At 34.1% G+C, this 23638-nt stretch overlaps 1 protein-coding gene across 3 annotated transcripts in view; it reads right to left on the bottom strand.

Annotated features, from left to right (window-relative positions):
• Positions 1-1483: 1483 nt before the first annotated feature.
• The window catches only part of sei (seizure), a 54127-nt gene continuing 31972 nt past the window's right edge, over positions 1484-23638 (bottom strand). For 2 of the 3 annotated variants that reach the window (XM_067770748.1, XM_067770749.1), the window contains 8 exons: positions 22828-22946; positions 22571-22761; positions 14568-14710; positions 12685-12878; positions 11170-11264; positions 8663-8784; positions 8308-8599; positions 1484-1671 (listed from right to left, as the gene is read on the bottom strand). In XM_067770748.1, coding sequence (XP_067626849.1) covers positions 1548-1671; positions 8308-8599; positions 8663-8784; positions 11170-11264; positions 12685-12878; positions 14568-14710; positions 22571-22761; positions 22828-22946 — 1280 coding nt within the window. In that variant the 3' untranslated portion in view covers positions 1484-1547. The remainder of the gene's footprint in view (positions 1672-8307; positions 8600-8662; positions 8785-11169; positions 11265-12684; positions 12879-14567; positions 14711-22570; positions 22762-22827; positions 22947-23638) is intronic. The other variant, XM_067770750.1, reaches the window with a different exon arrangement.

Here is a 23638-nt window from a genome sequence, read left to right as displayed (position 1 = left end):
ACTTAATTAAGCTGACTCCCTTATTCATTTAGAAGGCACTTAGGGCATACAGGTAAGGGGCCACTGAAAATCAGGTGCGTCAGTGGCCATGGTTTTTGAGGGTGGGACAAGGCACCGGGCGTCGCAACAACATCCGCGGCGCCCCCTATATATATTCGGCCTTTGTTTTTTTCCTTCCATTTTCAGCTTTTTATTTTAATTTAATTTTCAGCCGTTTTTTTGATTTTGATTTCAGAGTTAGTAACCGGTCATGTCCGGTTGGTAATTTTTGTTGCGCTTAGTTTTTTTTTTGAAGTGATTTTTTTTTTGAATTTAAATTTTGAATGTTGTAACGGTCTGTCCGTGACATCCGGTTCTGCCGGATATTGTTTTATTTTGAATTATAAGCGTTTTGAGTCGGCGCTGCGCTTTTTGACAGTTGATTTGAATAGGCATGATATGACCATTTTTTCTGTTTATGGCGCAGGAACAGTAAGGTTGGCAAGGACCCGCCCCAGCCGACAATGACTAGCCACTGTGCACCACAACATCATGCCGACCGCCTTCCTTACTGCTTCCACCGAAAATGCGAATCCATAACACCCTTTAATCATCACCTAAGATCAGAAGTTATTTCACACACACATGGCCAGCAGCCAGCTGCTAGGTTAGGTTGAACTGGATAGGTATTTGTGAGTGTTGCCAAGTTAATGGTTAAAAATGCATACATCTCTTGAAAAAACGTTTTCGTAAATTTTTTTTTAAAGATTTCGTTTTTAAACAGTCACTTATATATATAAAAAAGGATGTATGCTTGTATGCAGGCTTGGACTCCGAAACCACCCCGCCGATTTTATTCCCATTTGTGGGATCTATCCGAACAAATTTTAGTCGTGGTTCGTTTGCCTGAAATTTGATATACATATGTATAGATAACCCTTTGCCTAGATTGGTATGTACCACCCTTTTTTTCCGGGAAATGTCCCCGGGACCGACTGGGACTGGGACAAGGATGGGAATGAGACTGCGACTGGGACTGAAACTAGGTCTAGGACTGGATTGGGACTGGGACTGGGACTGGAATTGGAACTCCGGCTGGAACTGGGACTGACACTGGCACTGGGCCGGTACTGGGACGGCGACGGGGGGCGGGCTTGGGACTGGGACTACCACTGGGGTTAGGACTAGGACTTGGACATGGACTGGGAATAAGGGATGGAGAAGAATAAGAAAAACTAGAGAGAAGGGAAAAATGGAGGAGAAAGAGGTAGAGTTTGACGAAGATAGAGATATAGGGATAGATGAAGCCCAAAAGAATTGAGCGAAAACATGGATAGAGAGAAAGAGAAAGGTGGAGGGATGAGTGAACCAAAGGATAACAAAAAAGGGGAAAGAGATAGTAAGAGTTAAAACTTATGCAGATAGACAAAAGTTAAGGCGGGACAGCCTCTGCCGGGTCTGCTATTTTAACATAAATGTAGCCTAAAAAAATTAAGAACGTCGATTTATATGAAAAGTTAAGTTACATATTTATTGGTTTTCGCAATATATGCAATAGCGCTTTGATATCATACACTGTCCAGCTCATCCCATGATTCCGTTGTAGCTATGGTTGCGTTCGGAGTAGCCAGCACCTTATCTGGAAACAAATTATATTTGGACGATTCCCTGCAATACAAATGCATTATATTCCTGAAATAAATGTATACATACATATTTATATGTATATATATATACGAAAAAAAAAAAACCAACGTATTACTTCATTCCCTCCCCGCGCATTTCCTGATAGCTTGAAAAAAGGCAGGTATAAAAAACAGGATATATATAGTGCGGAAAATCCCATGCACCCAGAACCTAAAGTCTAAAATTAATGCAAAAAAGGTTGCTAACATTAAATTGATAATCGCTCCTAAACAATCCTACATAAAAAAACAAGTAAGGAAGGCTAAGTTCGGGTGTAACCGAACATTACATACTCAGCTGAGAGCTTTGGAGACAAGCTAAGGGAAATCACAATGTAGGAAAATGAACCTAGGGTAACCCTGGAAGGTGTTTGTATGACATGGGTATCAAATGGAAGGTATTAAAGAGTATTTTAAAAGGGAGTGGGCCATAGTTCTATAGGTGGACGCCATTTCGGGATATCGCCATGAAGATGGACCAGGGGTGACTCTAGAATGTGTTTGTACGATATGGGTATCAAATTAAAGGTATTAATGAGGATTTTAAAAGGGAGTAGCCCTAAGTTGTATATGTGAAGGTGTTTTCGAGATATCGACCAAAGTGTGGACCAGGGTGACCCAGAACATCATCTGTTGGGTACCGCTAATTTATTTATATATGTAATACCACGAACAGTATTCCTGCCATGATTCCAAGGGCTTTGGATTTCGTTCTTCAGAACTTTTTCATTTTCTTCACTTAATATAGTAGGTGCACACCCATTTTACAAAGTTTTATCTAAAGTTATATTTTGCTTCAAAAAACCAATCCAATCACCATTTTTCATCCCGTTTTTCGTCTTTGGTATAGAATTATGGCATTTTATTTTTAATTTTTCGATTATCGAAAAAGTGGACGTGGTCATAGTCGGATTGCGCCCATTTTTATTACCGAGATAAAGTGAGTTCAGATAACTACGTGAATTAGGTTTCGTAAAGATATATCCATTTTTGCTCAAGTTATCGTGTTAATGGCCGAGCGGAAGGACAGACGGTCGACATAAAAATTGGGCGTGGCTTCAACCGATTTCGCCCATTTTCACAGAAAACAGTTATTAATAATAATAATTTATTTATTTACGGTCTTTAAGACCTAGTTCAAGGTAAAAAAAAATATATATATAAATATATGTATATATATAAATATATGTATATATATAAATATATGTATATATATAAATAAATTGTATACATTACATGCTCAATGACTTACAGTATAAAAATAATTTTGCTTTAAACTTATTAATATTTTCACAGTCTTTTATCGCATTTGGTAATTCATTGTACATTTTATAACCTATATATTCTAAAGTCTTCTTAGCGAACTCCGTTCTTACTCTAGGCAGTCTTATATTTCCGCTGCTTCTAGTTCCATAGTTATGTATTTCATGATTAAAATGTATTCTCCCGTTCAGATAATTCGGTGTTATTCCTAATTTCATATGATGTATAAATTTCAATGTGAAATAATATATCGACTGTTTTACACTGAGCCAGTTTAACATATTTAGCATTGTAGTTTTTGGTGTTCTAAGCGAACATTTTAAAATTAATCGCATTGCCTTGTTTTGTTGTATCTGCAGTTTTTTTATTTGTGTGTCATTTGCTAATAGCAGGATTGTTGGACAATAGATAAAGTGCGGTTCAATAATTGATCGATACACTAATAATTTGTGTCGTTGACTAATATATTTACAAGTTCTGTACATAAAACCAATTTTTTTTGCAATTTTGTTTTCTAAATAACTTATGTGTTCTCCAAATCTAAGGTTTTTGTCGATCCAGACTCCTAGGTATTTGATCTTGTCTACTTGCTGAATTTCAACATTTCTTATCTTCAGAGTAATATTGCTAAGGTTATTGGCACCCATAATGCTTTGATTTTTGCAAAATATCATACTTTTGGTTTTATCCACGTTCACTTTCAACTTTCTATGGCATAGCCATTTGTAAAGGGAGTCTAAGTCTTCTTGCATTTTCGATACCGCAAAGCCCGCACTTCTTTCACTAATGGTTATCAATGCATCATGCGCAAATAGTCGAATATTGCAATATTTCAAGCATTCTTTAATATCGTTAATATATATTGTAAACAATAGCGGTGCCAATACTGAACCTTGCGGTAGCCCAATATGTACATCAGCAACCGGTGAAACTGCACTTCCAATTATCGTCTTCTGTTTTCTATTACTCAAATAGCTTCTGAACCATTCCAAGGATTTTCCTCTTATCCCATTATTAAACATAACATTCAGCAGTTCCTCTCTATCCACAGTTTCAAAAGCACGTTTTAAGTCTAAAAAGACTGAGATCACAACTTTCTTATCAGTTATATCCTCTTTCCATTCCGCAATAACCATATTCAGTGCGGTTTCGCAAGAATGGCTTTTCCTAAACCCAGATTGTTCAGGTATAATAATTTGGTATTTATCTAGATATGCCACTAATTGATTTTTAACCACCGTTTCCATAATTTTTTCATCTGCGGGTAGCGTATTAATTGGGCGCAGTTCCTCTGGCCTTACTGTATTTTTGACTTTTTCCGCAGGTACTATAGTTGATACTTTCCAGCAATTTGGAACAATGCTACTGTTTATTGATTCATTTATTATATCTTTGTAGAAGTGAGCAATGTAAATCATGGCATCTTTAAATACCCCTCCGACAAAAGCTTTTTTCCACCATATTTGTTTCTAAAAGATTTAGTAATGTTCATTATATCATCTAACTCTACGTCGGTGAATTGAAAAGTTTCAATTGCATTATTTACACTTGTTTCTGCCGCAATTGGAAATATTTCAATGCTATCATTAATTTCAGCTATGCTCTGTACAAAAAATGTATTTAGGGCATTGGCTATATCGTATTCCTTCTCGAGGCATTCACCGTTAATTACTATTTTGCTAACGACCTTTCTGTCATCGGTGAGCTCAGCAAGATGTTTTAAAGACTTCCACATCCGCTTCATGTCTCCTGCACTATCGAGCACTTTATCTTCCATATATTTCTTCTTTTTATACATAACAGTTTTTTTATATACTTTTTTTATGCCATTATAATCCACCCAGTTGCCAGTATTTCTAGCAGTATTATAGAATTCAAATTTTCTTTTGTGCAGTTCCCTTAGCTCACGGTCATACCACTTATTCCTCAGTTGTATTTGGATCCTCTTCTCATACGTCAATGCTTGCATAGCTTCAGTTAAAATATTGTTCAGGATCTCAGTTCTACGTTCTATTCCTACATGAGACACAGAGCTAAAGTCGCACGTTCGCAGCAGATTTAAAAGATTTTCAGCGCTATAGTACTCCCAGTTGGTGACAGTAGCAACTTTTCTCATTTTGCAATATTTAGCTGTTGGTACTTTGAAATGAATTGTTTCATGATCGGAAATTTTATATCCACTTACATGTTCAGTTTTAACTTGCTCATTATTGCTGAAGAGTAAGTCTATTTTCGTAGAGGAGTGCTCAGTTATTCTTGTGTTGAAATTTATTCTTTGTACCATAGCCATTTGTGCAAATAAACTTATAAGCTGGTTTGAGTATGTTGATGATATATTCATATTAATGTTAAAATCTCCAACTATTATAATGTTGTCAGATTCCCTGAGGTGTTCATTGATGACATTGTTTAAGTATGTCATGAAGTCAGCATCACTGCTATTTGGTGAGTGATAGAGTACACCAATTTGCCATTTTAACGCATATTTTTTAAGTTTTATGACAATGCACCACACATTCCTGTCAATAACTTTATTACACACTATGCTATATTGTAAATTTTCATGTACATACATTAGAACACCACCTGTATGTCTACTGTGGGAATCGCAGCGGATGAATTTATATGTGGAAATGCATAGCTCAGAATCCATGATTTTATCTGTTGTACATGTTTCCGCGCATAAAACAATGCTGGGTTTTTTTATTTCTATAAGATGTTCCAGCTCTAGCTTATTTGCTGTAATACTATTAATATTAAGATATATACAGTCCAAGTTGAGCACTTTGTTACGCAGGTCTGTTTTAGTTTTTGACTTCTGCTTTGTGGTTACAGATTCCCTCGTTGGTTGCTAATAGCCAATCTTCCTCTTCCTTGCTATGAGCTTTTGTTGATACACAGGACACATTCTGTCCATGGAATCGTGATTTTCGTCCAGTCCCAAATTTAATTCTTTATTTGCCCTGATGCAGTTGATGCATTTATTTATTGCTTCTTTATTGCATACCACATATTTATGCTCACCCAAGCATTTTGTGCATACTTCTTTTTCTTTGCAGTCACTGGCTTTGTGATTGAAGCCTTTGCATTTGAAACAACATAGTACTTGAACTGCATCATATACTCTGCACCGCTCCCAGCCTACATTGAGCCTTTCTCCGGCAAGTATATTCATAAAAGCTTCAACCTCCACTTCAATTACGGCATTATAGTAAATTTTCTCATTTTTTTTAACTTCATATTGCTTGACAATTTTTATGTCTGTTTCGGATAGACAATTATTCTGACGTTTAATTCTCTGGGTAAGCTCATCATTATCATACTTGAAATTTATACCAGTTACAATAACGGTTGGTTTCACTTTCATAGGAATCTTCACATTGTAGTTATTTCCGAGGCTGTTCTCAATAGCATTTTTTATTTTCTCACGATCGTGGTCATTTGCACTCTCTACAATCACTACACCGCTTTGTCTTGCTACTATATTTGTAATTTGTAGCTCCTTTGGATCGACATTCAAGTTTAGATCATTTTTGGTTTTTTCAGCACCTTGCTTTGTATTTGGCTTAACTATTAAGGGAACAACTTTTCTAATCTCTGGCAACGCTTTTGTTACACCGTCATAGAAGCTATGCCCTAACCAAATTTCACAAGGATTGGTAAATTTTTGTTCGACTTATGGCATTAAAAGTATTCTAGACAAGTTGAATTAAAAAGGGCGGAGCCACGCTCATGAAATTTTATTTTATTTTTGTATTTTGTTGCACCATATCATTACTGGTGATAAATGTTGACATAATTTACTTATATACTGTAAATATATTAAATTTTTTGTTAAAATTTGACTTAAAATTTTTTTTTTTTTAAAGTGAGCGTGTTCGTCATCCGATTTTGCAAATTTTTATTTTGCACACAGTAATAGGAGTACCGTTCCTGCCAAATTTCATCATGATATCCTCAACGACTGCCAAATTACAGCTTGCAAAACTTTTAAATTACCTTCTTTTAAAAGTGGGAGGTGCCACGCCCATTGTCCAACATTTTACTAATTTTCTATTCTGCGTCATAAGGTCAACCCACCTACCAAGTTTAATCGGATTATCCTTGGTAATGAATTAGCGCACTTATTCGGTTTTTCGAAATTGTCGATATCGGGAAAGTGGGCGTGGTTATAGTCCGATTTCGTTCATTTTAAATAGCGATTTGAGATGAGTGCCCAGGAACTTACATACCAAATTTTTATTAAGATACCTCAAAATGTACTCAAGTTATCGTGTTCAGGGACAGACAGACGGACGGACGGACAGAGGGACGGACGGACATGGCTAAATGAATTTCTTTTTTGGCCCAGATCATTTTGATATATAGAAGTCTATATCTATCTCGATTAGTTAATGCCATTACGGGGTACAGTTATGCGAACAAAATTAATATACTCTGTGAGCTCTGCTCAGCTGAGTATAAAAATAAATACAAGGAGAATAACCTCCGAAGAGATTTTAAACCCAGCTTCTCTTTCTATTTGCGTCGTGCTCCTCTTAATTTTACCTATAAATTGGCGGAACGGTACTGACATGTTTTACGCCGACTCCGAACGGCATCTGCAAGGTAGGTGTGGTAGGCGGAGCACACTAACAACATACCACGCGGCCGCCACGTCTATAAGTTACGCCCTACCTAAGCTTTGTTTCTGTTAAGTTTGGACTAGATTCAGTAACTGCCAGTTTTTAAATGTATACTTTTCTTTCAAACAAATTATATGAACCAAAAGTGTACTTTACAAAATTCACGCTTACTGAATCTGCATAGGTTTCCGTTGCGTTTTAATCCATTTCTGTAGAGGAAGTGTTTAAAAAAATTGTATCTTCTTTTTATTTTGCCGTTATGTGTCATTGTCTCGGTGCTTTGAACTATGTGTGAATTATAAAGTTTGTAATTCTTTTGGTGATTTGCAATTCTTTTAATGATTAATCGCAATACACCTCCCTTTTCGTACAAGTTTTCTAAAAACATCGGCCCATGCACCTCAAGGGGATTGTATTCTCTTTGGCATCGGAAATTTTTCAAAAATTTCAAGTCTTCAGTTTAGCAGGAACCTACGTAAAAATCGATCGTAAGATTCCAAGCTATGAGTAATAGGTCTCTAAGCTATGTTCAAAGTTTCAAGTCTTAAACTGATTGGGAAAAAATCTCTGCTCACGATACCTACATCACTTTCTCATGTTAAACCGTCATCGGGCTCTGAATTATGTTCCAACTGTCAATACTCTAGCTCCACGGGAAGATACTAAAAAATCGATTGCAAGATTCTCTAATATTGTACTGAAATTCGCTAACTTCATGTTTGTCCGAAACTAATAAAAACGAAATAAAAACTTACCTTCGATGAGTTGCATTTCCTTGCTGCTCCATGTATAACGATACATCTTGTAATAATTTATCTTGAATAGTGTTGTTAGGCAATTTGTTTTGGCGTATCCATGTCGCTCGTTGTTTTTGCTTCTCAAATGTTGACAAATTAATTTCATTGATATAGTTCACCTTATGATTTTTGTTTATTATTTCCTCGACATTGCTTTCCTGAAGGCTATGCTGCCTTATATTTCGCCGATTAATTGAAGTTGGTCTGACTTTCGAGTTCTTATATAAGGGATGCATATTTTCTATTTCATCTGTAGAACAAATTACAGAGTTATATATTTAAATATTGATATTATTTATGTTCTTATTAATACCTTTTTTTTGAATATCAAATTGATGGCCCGACGTGTCTTTGCCCTCGTTTATAGAATCTCTGTTGGAAACTTTAACCTGACATGAATTATTCTTTGGTTTGTTTTTTTGATGTATGCCAAAACTGAAACAAAATGCCATGATTGGAGTTTATTACTTTTTGGACATCGCTCTAAATAGTTGAAGAAATTTGACCAAAAAGAGTTAAGTAACTTCGTAATGTATCTTCACCATACATCATATTGAAATATATATATATATATATATATATATATATGAGCTATAAATTGTCTGACGAAGAGCTGTCCCAGGCAAATAATGGGGCACCCACATGAATAAATAAATAAATAAATGTAAGGCGCGATAACCTTCGAAGAGATCTAAGGCCGAGCTTCTCTTCCAATTTGCGTCGTGCTCCTCTTGATTTTCCCTACAAATTGGCCGGATGGGACCTACATGATTTTATGCCGACTCCGAACGGCATCTGCAAGGCAGATGAGTTTTCACTGAGAGCTTTTCATGGCAGAAATACACCCGGAGCGCTTGCCAAACACTGCCGAGGGGCGACCCCGCTTAGAAAAATTTTCTTCTAGTTGAAAAAACTTATTTCTAAAAATTTTGATGTTGCTTTGCTCGGGGTTTGAACCCAGGGCGTCCGGTGTGGTAGGCGGAGCACGCTACCATCACACCGCGGTGGCCGCACCCACATGAATAGCTTAGTGATTATATACATAAATGGGTTCCAAATTGGTTTGGTTGTTAAATAGCTCAGTGACATAAAATGTAAAAAAGTAAATATGCTTCAAACGATCTTGTACCTAAAAATAATTTCATTCAAACGATAAATATGAACCCGTCGAATTATTCATAAAAATGATAATAAATTGTGGATACTGGTACTGAGTAGTCACTACACCTTTTCTAACAGTGCTTTAGTAAATATCATATTGATTTTTGAAAGCCTCAATACGAATATAGACAGCATCAGTTTAATTCTAGAATATATAAGATGCTGTTTAGAAAAAATCAATGCGATTCTAAAAAGCAAAGCATGTACTTGCATAATGTGAACAATATTAGCATCACTAAGTGATACTCACATCACTAATCTGATACTAATTAAATAAAGGCACAACAACAATAAAGTAAGCTGCCACTCTTGTGTACATCAAATCAATCATCATTTACTCACATACATACAAGGCAACGGAGAGATACGGACAAACACATGTAATCATCGGCCGAAGTAGTACTAACATATACACACGCATATGGCTATGCAAGAGGGTTTAAACTACAAATACACACGCATACAGCACCAAGCAGGAGATTCTAGAAGAAGAAACGTCTAGACATTTGGAGAAATATGCGGACAAGGCAACGGAGAGTATAAAAGCAGCACAAGCTGAGTAGTCAGTAAGCAGTTTGATTTAAACACGCAATTAGTTCTAAAGTAAGAGTTATTATGAAGTACTCTCAAAGTAGTCTAATAAAGACCATTTTGCATTATTGAATATTGGAGTTATTTATTCCACATTTAAGCGATTCGAACGTTAGCAGAAGGTTTGGAATAAGCGGAATTTCCCTAAATTCGTTACAATACATATGAAAAGTCAAACGTAATTTAGAAAGTATTAAATGTACTTTAGAAAACATCAACTGTACTTCAGAACATGTCAAATATACTTTTGATATTATACAATATATATGTAATTATTGTTTACATTTAGGCAATTCACAAGGTTCCTTTTCGCCTTATGAGCGTTGCTTTAATCAAATTTTTGATTGGAACTCAAATCTTAAAACTCAAATCTTAAATTTTTACATGAATATGATTCTGTTGTTGTTGTTGTAGCCTTGCTTCGCCCTATCCAATAGGCGCGACCGTTCACCAATTGTCATTAGTACCCTCTAACGGGTGTCCAAGGAAACTTGCAGTTTCAACAAGACTGAAGAGTGAAAGGGGCGTTAGAGACGTTGGTTCCACATTGCAATTAAAGAGATGGTTGGTGTCATGACACCTTGCAAGCAGGACATACATAATGTATGTCGGGGTTGATTTTGGATAGGTAAGAGTTTAACCTGTTACAGTATCAGTTACAGTGCCGTATTTCCTCATAATGCTTGCGGAGATAACTTCTTAAACCCCTGGGAAGTGTGGTATCTTCAAACAGACGTCTGTTGGGATGCCCAGGGTATAATACGATATAAAGATATTTTTTCGAATCAAAAAAAGCAGGGCAAGCGAAAATTTCGAATAAAAAACCGTGCGGTTTTTAATTCCTAATTTTTTATTCGATATTAGTTAGACCTTTTCGCTTGCGTCGCTTCTTTTTAAACTTTGGAAATTAATTTGTTTGAAAAAATATCGCGCGATTTCTTATTCCAAATTTTCGAGTGTGGCACTTTTTAAACCTTGGAGAGATCAAATGTCAGTTGACGTAAGTTCCAGTGACACCATTACATGTCACCTTAAATACGTTATTTACTTTGAAATTGTACCACTTACATTCTTATGGATGTTATATCGCTTGTGCTCCTCTCCCTATCTAAAGATTTTGCTCTTAAATATCTATGTTTGACTTCCACGCCAGCTTGAAAGTCCTATAATTATATAAATTATATTTTATATTACTTAGAAGCTATAAATATTTGTTCTATAGCATAATTTATAGTGGCTACATGCAGAAAAACAAGCACAAACTTTATGACAGACGACTGCAGGCCATCCTAGATTTAAAAGTTTTGGTAATAACTACACTGGTTTACAGCCAAAATGCACCAGAATGACATTATGAAATTCCTATGTAAAATCACCCCCTGATTTCGAAATTATTTTTAATTCTATGGTAACGTTTTTGAGATATTTACGAATATCGGTTTTTTCGAAAAAAAAAAAAAAATTGGGTCCACTTAATCATATATATCTCAAGAACAAATTGAGCAATTCCAAAACGGTTTGAAGCTTTGAAAAGGTAATACAATTTCCTATTAACTGTGCATACAATACTTTTTGCTGGCCCTGCAGATTCAAAGATAACGAACAATCATTGTGGATTTTTTCAATTTTTTTTGCAAAAATATAAAAAAATTTGTACTTTGCGAGGAAGGATCTCGAAAACTTTTTATTTTTTTGCAGATTTGTTTTTTTCCCTCTAAGCTCTGTTTTATTACAAAAAAAATAAGCTTTCACTCAACAAAATCGATCGACTAATATAAAAGTTATAAGCTTTCATTATTTACTTGAATGCTTATAACTTTTGTATTAGTCCATCGATTTTATTGAATGAAAGCTTATTTTTTTTGTAATAAACCAGAGCTTAGAGGGGAAAAAACAAATCAGCAAAAAAATAAAAAGTTTTCGAGATCCTTCCCCGCAAAGTACAAGTTTTTTTCATATTTTAAAAAAAAAATGGAAAAAATCCGTAATGATTGTTCGTTATCTTTGAATCTGCAGGGCCTAGCAAAAAGTGTTGTATGCACAGTTTATAGAACATTTTATTACCTTTTAAAAACTTTAAACCGTTTTGGAATTGCTGTTTGTTCTTGAGATATATATGATTAAGTGGACCAAATTTTCTTTTTTTTTTTGGAAAAAACCGTTATTCGGAAATATCTCAAAAACGTTACCATAAAATTAAAAATAACCTTGATATATATATGATTAAGTGGACCAAATTTTCTTTTTTTTTGGAAAAAACCGTTATTCGTAAATATCTCAAAAACGTTACCATAGAATTAAAAATAACCTTGATTTTCGAAATCAGGGGGTGATTTTACATAGGAATTTCATAATGGCGTCTCTGGTGAAGAAAAAAAATTGGAATTTGTGATCCAGTGCTATTAATCAACAATCAAACCAGAGACCAGTTTAATTTGCTTGGCAGAAGAATTAAAGTCGTTATTAAAATATTTTAGGATCATCATTGTTTTAATATGACTTTAAATTTCATTCAATTTTGTCCGTTGTTATCTTCCAGCATACGTGTTTTCTTCGCATGTAGCGACGAATGAATCTACTTACATCACGCATATTGTAAGTCAAAACTAGATTATTAGCAAAACTGTCAGAAAATTCCGGATATAAATCTAATATATCAAGTAAATCATCCCTATGAATTTTATGAATGTCGCAATAAGTTAGAGCACGAACATTTCCATTTGATTTTCCTATAGTTGAATAATGACAAGGGTTTTCTCCAAAAATGTCATCTTTACCTAAATAAAAAATAAACAAATGATATGTTCAACATTTTTTGGACAATAAAATAAAACACAATTTAAAGATAGCAAAGTCAAACGCTTCTCTTGTTAATTTTTCCTTGGCAAATATTTTAAATATACTTAATTTCATATACATATTGTAACGAATATCATCAGCCGAAGTACAAACTACAAATATATGTACATGTATATAGCTGGTAAAGAAGCATGTAGTTCACGAAATTACTAGACCTTAGAAGAAATGGGTGAACGAGGAATCCGAGAGTATAAAAGTAGCACAAGCTGAGGCATGACTAACCAGTTTGATTTAAACACGCAATTAGTTGGGAAGTAAGAGTTGTTGTGAAGTATTCTCAAAGTAGTCTAATAAAGACCATTTTGCATTACTGAATATTGGAGTTTTTTTCAACAGTTTAGCGATTCGAACATTGGCAGAAGGTTTAAAATAAAAGGAATTTCACTAAATTCGTTACAATGTGTACATATAGTATTAACCCTTACATATATAGCGCACTCGCGATTTTTCCATTTTGTATATGAAAAAAGGCCGTGGACATTACTTTCCTTTTTTCAGGCGTTAATTCCGCTGACATTACTTCCATTTATTAGGCGTTAAATCCGGAGACAATGTTTAATAACGCCAAAATTACTTGGCTGGATCAGAAGACTACATTGTCCCATAGCCTAAAGAATATGGAAATAGACCGCCCACGTCAATGAGAAGACTAAAGATCATGTTGTTGAGCAGAGTATGAAGGCTTGTAATACGAAAACTCAGGATTGACGGTATGCGGTCCTAAGACTCAACATTTACCTATCTAAAACAAGCGTTTAGAGGAAGGCTCATTGAGCAGAAAGAGGTGAATGGTAAAAAATCTATAGCGGCATAGGTTTTGCTGCAAGAAATCGAAGCTTATAGATTTACCTGATGGCAAATTCAGTATGTGAAAGAAAAATCTACATTTCAAACCTTACTTTCTGCCATATTATGAAATATGATAGACAGTAAGTGAACCTTTTTGGTATAGACAGCAGTATGCTGTATAAACTTTTCCTTAATATATTTTTTCCTTTAACACATGTTTTCACCCCGTAATCGTTGATGTTAATAAGTTAACGGAGACTTTACAAACATTTTTATCCAGAAGAATACGCGAACAGACCTACATATTTATATATCGCCACCTAGATCAAAACCGCGATCAACTCAAACATCGCAATGTTCAGAAAACGCGAAAAACTGACTGCCTATCCTATTTCCAATATTTATCTTTGGCAAATCAAATTTTTGTAAATCGAATGCACAGTTCGGTAGGTATTGAATTGGGAATGCCGGAGGTACTCACTACTTCGAAACTTCACATTTTTGAGTTAGCTCCTTATTGATCTAAGTATGCGATATTATCATCTCTATGGTAGCCAATTTGTATTTGTATTTTATTTGAAAATTTGTTCCTAGCACAACAATTTTGACAAATTATTTAACAGTGCTAGTCATAAATAACATGAGCTATAAAAATTGAACATTTATAATAATAAATTAAATTTAATTAAATATAACATAATAATTAAATATTTATGTATTTTTAGATATAAATCTTAAAACTATAAAAAATAATTAATAAATATTGATTAATAAATATTGATGTTGAAAAAAATAGTTTTAGTTACAAAATATTATACCTAGAATTATCACAGTGTTGTTATCTCTTTGAATTTCAATAGATCCTCTTGCGATAAAAAAGAGGGATGTTAAAACGTCCCCTCTATGTACCAAAACATCTCCTGGTGGCGCATGCGTAGTTTTGAACTTAAGTGATAGCGCTCTGAAAGTATAGATATGAATAAGTGTATGCTTCATGCATAAATATACATACATACAACACAACAAGTAAATTTAATTCCATATTCATAGTCGACATTATAATAATTGTATAATAAATATGTTAATTAAAAGTAAGGACGGAATTTTATTCGGCTGTGCAGAAGACTTTATACCTTTCATGAATGGAGCTAAGCAATAATCTTATCCCATTCCTAATACTCAAATTATAAGCTGTATAAGATATGTAATATATATATGTGTACATTAGGGTGGTGAATTAAAATTTTGTTTATATATTTCGGGGCAGCCTCCTAAAATATGCCAATTGATCAGAAAATGATTATTGCAAATTTTCAGGCCAATCCGATAATGTTAACACGTGCCTCATTGAGGTCAAAGTGAGGAAAAACAGTGATTCTTCAGAAAAAATTTTAGTGTTTCGTCAGTAAAAGTGAAACCATTTATGCCAGGAACTTCACTCTTATATCATTCGATAGGTGCTTTTATTTGTATTAATTTTGATCTTAACAATCTATATATATAAAAAGAAGTGTACATTTTGATTGTCACTCCATAACTCGAGAACGGATAGAAAGATTGCCATGAAATTTTTAGGATAACTTAAAAGGAACCTGGAGAGTGTTTGTGAAAAGTTTTTTTTTCGGGATGTGGACCAGGGACCGATTTATTCTAAACTGTCGTATATATGGCTCGCTTTGCCTGAAATTTGGTATGTAGGTAGCGCTATATCTAGAATAAAATGTCGGATAATTTTTCTTCCGGGAAGTGGAGCAGGATACATATTGGTGACTAGGGTCTCGAGAAATAGGACAAAAAGTGGACCCGGGCGCCCCTAGAATGTGTTTATACAATATGGATATCAAATAAAAGCTGCTGATGAATGCTTTAGTACAGGGTAGTTTTCATACCTACTGGTGACTAGGGGCCGAGATATAGGCCAAAACGTGGACCCGGGCACCCCTAGAATGTGTTTATACAATATGGATATCAAATGAAAGCTGTTGATGAGTGCTTTAGTACAGGGTAGTTTTCATACCTCTCGGTGACTAGGGTCACGAGATATAGGCCAGAACGTGGACCCGGGCACCCCTAGAATGTGTTTATACAATATGGATATCAAATGAAAGCTGTTGATGAGTGCTTTAATACAGGGTAGTTTTCATACCTATTGGTGACTAGGGTCTCGAGATATAGGCCAAAACGTGGACCCGGGCACCCCTAGAATGTGTGTGTATTTTGGATATCAAATGAAAGCTGTTGTTGAGAGCTTTTAAGTAATTTTCATTGTGATATTCGATTTAGTCGCATCAACCTGGCAAAACTGATAAATATGCATGCGAAGCCGAAATAAAGACATGAATTAATAATACCTACATACCTATTTACATACGTCCTATTCGATTTGCCTGAATTTGGTATATAAATTTGCCTATATTAGTATTTCCAATGCTTTTTTCCGGGATGTAGACCAGAGACGGACTGGGACTGGGATTAGGACTGGGACTGAGACTGAGACTCGGAGTGGGACTGAGGCTCGGAATGGGACTGGAACAAAATACATACCACCCTCTGGGACTGGCAATAAGATATGAAGAAGAATGAGAAAAACTTGAGAGAAGAGTAAAGAGAGAAGGAGACTGAGAAAGAGAATGAGACGAAGATGGAGATAGATGAAGCGAAAAGTACGGAGGGAGGAGTGAGTACAAAGATTAGGAAAAAGTGTAGAGGGGCGAGGGAGAGTTAGACGGAAAAAGCTTATTAAAATGTATGCAGATATACAAATTTAGGGCAGAACAACGTCTGCCGGGTCTGCTAGTATTTTTATAAAACGGTTATTTTTGGCAGTATTTGGCAATTATCCGATCAGGGTGAACGCATTAAGATTAAGATGATCGGATAAATGCAAAACACTGCTAAAAATAACCGTTTTATAAAAATATTGTTAAGATCAAAATTAATACAAATAAAATTACCTATCGAACGATATACGAGTGAAGTTCCTGGCGTAAACGGTTTGCTTTTACTGACGAAATACTAAAATTTTTTCTGAAAAATCGCTGTTTTTTCTAACTTTGACCTCAATGAGGCACGTGTTAACATTATCGATTGGCCTGAAAATTTGCAATAATCATTTTCTGATCTATTGGCATATTTTAGAAGGGTGCCCCGAAAGATAGAACAAAAATTAAAATTCACCATATACCTTGTAACCACCCCAGTGTAGTACATAGCGACATTTTCGATAAATATCAAATAAATAACACAGGTGGGCAAAATTGCACTTTTCGTCTGTTGCATGGGGTTTTTCTTTTCTTCCTCACTAAATTGGGGTCGCTGATTTCAAATCTGCCCTCAAATTTCTTCTAGCAGCTCGAGTTTTTGAAATACGGGTATCATAAAAAACACTTCTGACATATTACCATAGTAAGTGTAGTAACTGCTTAATGCATTGCGGTATTTATTATGAGTTTATCATTTAGAAATAAATTTTTTCAATTCGCTTTTCAGTGAAAACTCATCTGCCTTGCAGATGTCGTTCGGAGTCGGCGTAAAACATGTATATAGGTCTCGTCCAGCAAATTTTTAGGAAAAATTAAATGGAGCACGACCCAAATTGGTAGAGAAACACGGCCTAAGATCCCTCGGAGGCTATCGCGCCTTACATTTAATTTGTATTTATTTATCACTTCAACATACATTCCTGGTTTTTAATTGAAAAATAAGTATTTTGGACTAATTTGGATGTGATCTCCTATTCATGCAAAAAAAGTACAAATTTTACTTCTTATACGCGAATTTGACGCATTTGTAGGTGAATAATCTTTTTTTTTATTAGGACGGCAGAATAGTTGCCATATATGAAAGCATCTGGTGAAACTTGATCTGATAAATTGAATAAAAACCTGTTTTCTGGAAAATCAGTTGTATCGGGGATAAACATATGCATTAGTGGGGACCAAAATATACCCGATCACTAAATTTCATTAAGATATCTGAAATATTTAGGGCCTAGTTTGCGTTCAAACAAACAGACATACAAAGCTAAGTCAACTCAGCTCGTCATCCTGATCATTTGGGTACACTTATTTGTGGAGCCTTTCATGAAAAGTATACAAATAATAAATGTAGGGAAATATATGTATATTAGGGCGGGTCAAATTGATTGGGGAAAAAAACTTCAGGTGGACATCCAGTTTCTGAATCTATGGGTCATACTGAGTAATATTGTCCATGGGACCATAGGTCTTAAATGAATTTCGAGCCTCTCTAATTTTGTTAGAAAATTTTATATCCCAATCCGAATCCGAATTTGACATTTATTTTCATGTATTTTATTTGTGATAGCCGCTATTCCGATTGGGATATAAAATTTTCTAACAAAATTAGGGAGGCTCGAAATTCATTTCAGACCTATGGTCCCATGGACAATATTACTCAGTATGACCCATAGATTCAGAAACTGGATGTGCCTTTTCAACAATAAATTTGACCGACCCTAATGTATATGTGTTACGATTTATTTGTCTTTTTTTTTTTTGTTTTCGGGGAAAGTGGTCCAAAAATCTCCTTCGTCGTTTTGTGGATGCTGAAACACAATTCCTCAGCTTTCTTCACTATCCTTGGACTGATTTCGCATACATCGCTTATCGGTTAATACTTCTTGTTATTGATGCCATCCAATTCACTTGATTCGATAGCAAATCTGTACTTTATTATCTGCTGGTGCTTTAATATTTAACGACCAAAATTCAGCATTGAATAGTTGCCATTCCTGTTGCTCCCATTTTTGTGCAGTAAAGAGTAATATATATGTATATATTTGATAAAATACACATATGGTATCGCTGCCACTTACATATTATGTTTATAACATTTTAATTTTAGTATGACAAGTGTACCACAGTAGATGGTATCGTTTTATTTTTTATTTTATATTTTTAATCTTCCATATTTTTTAATCTTTTTTCTTGTAATTATGTTTTATTTCTTTAATTTAATGCCGTAATTCAAATGTAAGTGAAAATTTGAAAACTTATAAATCAATGTTAAATGTTAATATGTGTAATTGTGATAATTTCAAATTAATGTTGTTGTTTTTGTGTTTTTATTGTTAATAAATACAGAATTGCTCCAGAAGAAGCCAAGGAAATTTGGCGAAACGTCGAGCTGTAAGGTGAAATAAATTGTTTTATTTGCACTAGTTCAGAATAGATCGGAAAAGCTTAACAAAAATATATGAAAAATACTTTTCATTTGTATACTCATCCTATAAAGCTGTTCGTGTACAAGAACATTTTGAGATTCAAAGTTTATCAGGTGAAGCATATAAGTGAAAAATTTAAGTGAAGCCAAGTAAGTATGTATATGTCATAGCATTTTACATTATAGTAAAGAATCACAAGCTCGATTTAAACAATTTGTATAATGATGCAAAATCAGCTTACTTCGAAATATGTAAATACCGAGCTCGTTAAAAAAGCTAAATAAACCACGAAAAAATAGTTATAGAGATTGAAAAAAGATTAATAAAGTAAATATGTATATTTTAATTAAAAAAATAAATAGCATTAAATGCGTATATTCCAATGTCTCATTTTTAAAGGTATTTTTTGTTTTTTTGGATGTCGAAAAAGCTCAGACCAAAAATTTTCAAGCAGCTAATACGGCAAAAAAATGGAACTATCTCATTGTATTATATAGTATTATAATCATATGATATATGTAAGTCAAATCGAGTAATATTGATATTCTACTTATATACTTTTGTATGTGTGCCCAAGTATAAGCAATTATGATAAATAAGTAGTGGATATTATAATAATTCTATTTGTAAAGTATTGTAACAAATCTATTAAACTCAATTGATTGTTTTATAATAATGACTTATTTTATCATCGTATTACATAAGCTCTATTAAACTATATAGTATATGATAATGTATGTACATGTGTAATTACATAGGTATATATTTAGGAAATTTATAAGGTCTCTTATTTGTCGTATGTGCAAGATTATATTCAAAACCATGGGAACAACTTAAAACTTAAGATTTTACAATGAACACTTTTTTGAATTGCCTAATTATATGTTTGGACTCGCTTTGTAAAAGCGGATTTACATAAGTGGTCGGTTCAGACCAAAGAACGCGTTAAGGCGTTTTATAGTTATCTTATGGTGCTGTCAAAACAAAACAAGGCGACCAAAGCATTTATGTAAAGGGCCAATTAAACTTCCTTAACCTTATCGCATAGTCATAACCATAGTTTTACTTATTCATATCAAACTGGCATCACTTATTGGTGCCTTAACCTAAAAATTGTGAAAATTTCATAAAAATGAAGAAAACGTAAAAAAATACAAACATATACCACAAGAAATAAGTTTCTCAGTCAAAACGTATCCAAAACAATAAATAAAATCTACAAAAAGTTAATAAATTCTCGACCTCAAATATTTTTAGGTTATGGATATGGCGAAAACCCAAAAACCAATTGGTTGGCTATGATATGGTTATGGGTTTAGCGTTATGGTATGGCACCATTAATCGATTACATTGATTTCCATAAGGTTGGATCGATCAGCTGTTTTATCTGGTTATGGATAAGACACCATTAATTGGCCCTTTAGCCTAGTGAGCAAATGAAACGTGCCATGTATAATGTAAAAATGGCACATTTTATTATAAACAAATGTCATTCGAATTGTAAATTTGTTTCAAGAACGCAAAGTTTTATTCTTTCATACAGTTTCATTACATAAATGATATTCAAAAACCACAAGGACGTTAATTTTTACAGCTAGGAGTTTTCTATACATGTATGTATGTATGTAAACATAAATCCATCAGCCGACTGTTTTTGGGTATCATAAAATCCCGAAAAATTAAAATATTGATTTACATCTGTTTACAACTAAACATGCGAAATTGTTTTAGAGACGTTCACTTATGTAAGAGAAGTCAGAATATTCTCGAACTAATGCAAATTTAAATAATGGTCAAAGACTTTCAAAAAAATAAATGATTATAAAAATGCAAACTTTTAGTTTTTACGATCATTATTTAATCTAACTTTTGCTTCCTGCTGTTTAAAAATAATGATTTAAACAATTCGTAGTAATTGGTGCGAAAAACAAACGCAGGGATTTATTGGGCGGCGTGTTAAACGATAAAAAATGAAAATTATTGATTAAGTGGGATTATATGTGATCGAACGACACAAAACAACGCATTGTAAAATATAAAATTAAGGGAAGAATAGCGATTAAAATCATCATCAACATCGCATTGCTAGTGCTTTTCAAATTGTTCTCTAATGGAATTCTAACCTAGTTCTCCAACCTAGTTTTCGATTTAAGTGCATTAGAAAACTGCATTAGAACTCTAAATGTTAAATCCAAAATACATTTCGCCGCTGCGTAAACAAAAACAGGGTCGTATCGATCAAAATTAATTTTTTTAAATCACATAAGCTCACAAATGTTGAAGCGGAATTATGACATATGTGAGCTAATTGAAATGCGTACTCATTAGATCTATAATTTAATATTATTTTTATTATAGCGGCCGCCGTGGTGTGTGATTATAGAGTGCTACGTCTGCCACACCGAACATCCTGGGTTCAAAGTCCGGGAAAAGCAACAACACTTTAGAAAAAAGTTTTTCCCATTAGAAAAAAGTTGTGTAAGCGGGATCGCCTCTCGGAAGTTGTTTGGCAAACATTTTGAGAGTATTTCTGCGATAAAGAGCTTTTCAGCGAAAATTCATCTCTTTGCAGATGTAATTTGTTGTCGCATAAAAATGTAGGAAGGAAAAATTAAAAAGTATTTCGGAGGTATACTGTGCCTTGCTATATACATTTTTTTTATAAATACTTTGACAGTTTTATATTTAGAGATTGAGTAAAAGTGGTTTTCGATAGATGCTCGTATAATGATGCGGGTTCAGTTATATGCACCTATCAAACGTTTGATAACTTCATAACTAAGGGAGATATCAAAAAAGTGCGAACGAGGAAATGGTGTTAATAAATATACTAATACAATATCCAATAACCAAAATTAAAAAACTTAAAATTACTTATGTATGTATGTTGACGAAATGACAATTTTCATATTCTGTTTGCCTATGCTGTTTTCAGACCAAATCACATTTTCAACTTCGAAAATCGTTGAGCCTATTCAAACTAGGGCTGGGACTATCCGCATACTCGAATATCCGAATATCCATACGGATATCCGTTGACACGGATAAAATCCGAACGGCATGGATATCCGGTTAATATTTGTGAAACTATCCGGATATTAGGATTTATGAAGATCCGCTTAATAACCGTACTTTTGGATACCCAGTGAAAGCAACAAATTTATGTACCATATATATTTATTTAACATTAATAACAATAAATGCGTGGGGCATTTAAATCAATTAACAGTGAATACAAAAAAGGCTCGTATTGAGAAATATGTAATATGATGTTAAATTATTTTCTTAATAATAATTTAATAATCTACAAACATATTTTGTGAATAATTTTTCGATGTTTGCTTCGTTCAATTCTGATATGCAGATATTCAACTTTTATATTCCAGTATCCGGACATACGGATATCCGGATTTTTCGTTTACGAATCCGGGTATGCGGATAGCCGAATTTTTTGCTTTGCTATCCGGTTATTCGAATATCGGGTTTATCCGAATAGTCGAAAAATCCGGATGCAGTTCACAGCCCTAATTCACACAAGCGGCAGTTTATATTAAAAAACATTTAAATATGCACAATAATAAGTTTGTAAGTGATTATATGATTTAAAGTATATACTTTTTATTTGTTCAAACATACCTTAAACAACCGGGACTGGCTCCTGAAAAAGCTGAGCATGTCGTTAGCAGTTTTCTATTTAAATGTAAGCAAATATCAGCTTGAAGGCATTCCGGAAATCCTTTTAAAACCGAATTCATGTCTATTCCGTTCGTGTAGGACCAGGCGTGCTGAAAATATTCTTCTAATCGTTGTCTAAGTGGATTTGGAATCTAAAATTAAGCATTCGATCTCGTATTATGGATGTTTTCCATTTTGTACAAATATAATCGGATTACCTGATGAAATCTAATAAATTCACGCACTCTCAACATTTGTGTATGATACCTGGCAGTACCCGAGTAAAGTCTTTGTATTATTGCAGAAACATTTCCAAATATGCTCGCATACATGAGAGCTAAAAAATTAATTTGTATTTTATACAAAACTTTTTGTGTGAAGAACATAAACACTCTCAGGTATACCTAGGGATGTATGCATATACATCTATAGCTAGGCTTATTATATCCCAGCGAATTCATAGAACGACAATTAATAAAAAGCAAAAAACTTTGTAATAACCCTGCAGCGGGTTTTAGGTACAATATTAGCTTTGCGTACCAGTTACGGAACTAGTTTGAGTAGTTTATTATGCTACATATCGCAGCATTTGGAAGGGACTTTGGTAGTGAAATAATTCACATTTCCTGACCCTTAAAATCGTAGAGCTTTATTTTTTTAGTTGAGAAACAAATTCACTGCCAAAAGTTACAAAAACTTGAATAGAGAGCTGGCAAGTGTCACGCTTTTTGAGTTGATCCTTATTGGTATTATGTGTGAAAGGTAGGCCAAGTTACAAGCAATAGTGTTTTACCGTCTACAGGCTGTCTCGTCCTAGCGATACACCAGTGGAAAATTAGGCAGTAGTTAATTTCATCTCGAAGGACAGGATCCAAAAAAAAAAAAAAAAAAACTTGCAAACTAATTAGTTCTGTACTAGTACATTTCGCTGCAGGGCCATATGCATGTATGTTGCATGCTTATCTAACATTAAAGAAATATCGGAATAGGTGGGTATGAACATATGCATACAAAGCATATTATTAGCTC

Source organism: Eurosta solidaginis, chromosome 3 (genome assembly GCF_040869045.1).
Source record: "Eurosta solidaginis isolate ZX-2024a chromosome 3, ASM4086904v1, whole genome shotgun sequence".
Classification (NCBI taxonomy): Eukaryota; Metazoa; Arthropoda; class Insecta; order Diptera; family Tephritidae; genus Eurosta; species Eurosta solidaginis.
Note: the sequence above shows the minus strand (reverse complement) of the source record. Positions and strands in the feature narration are given on the sequence as shown.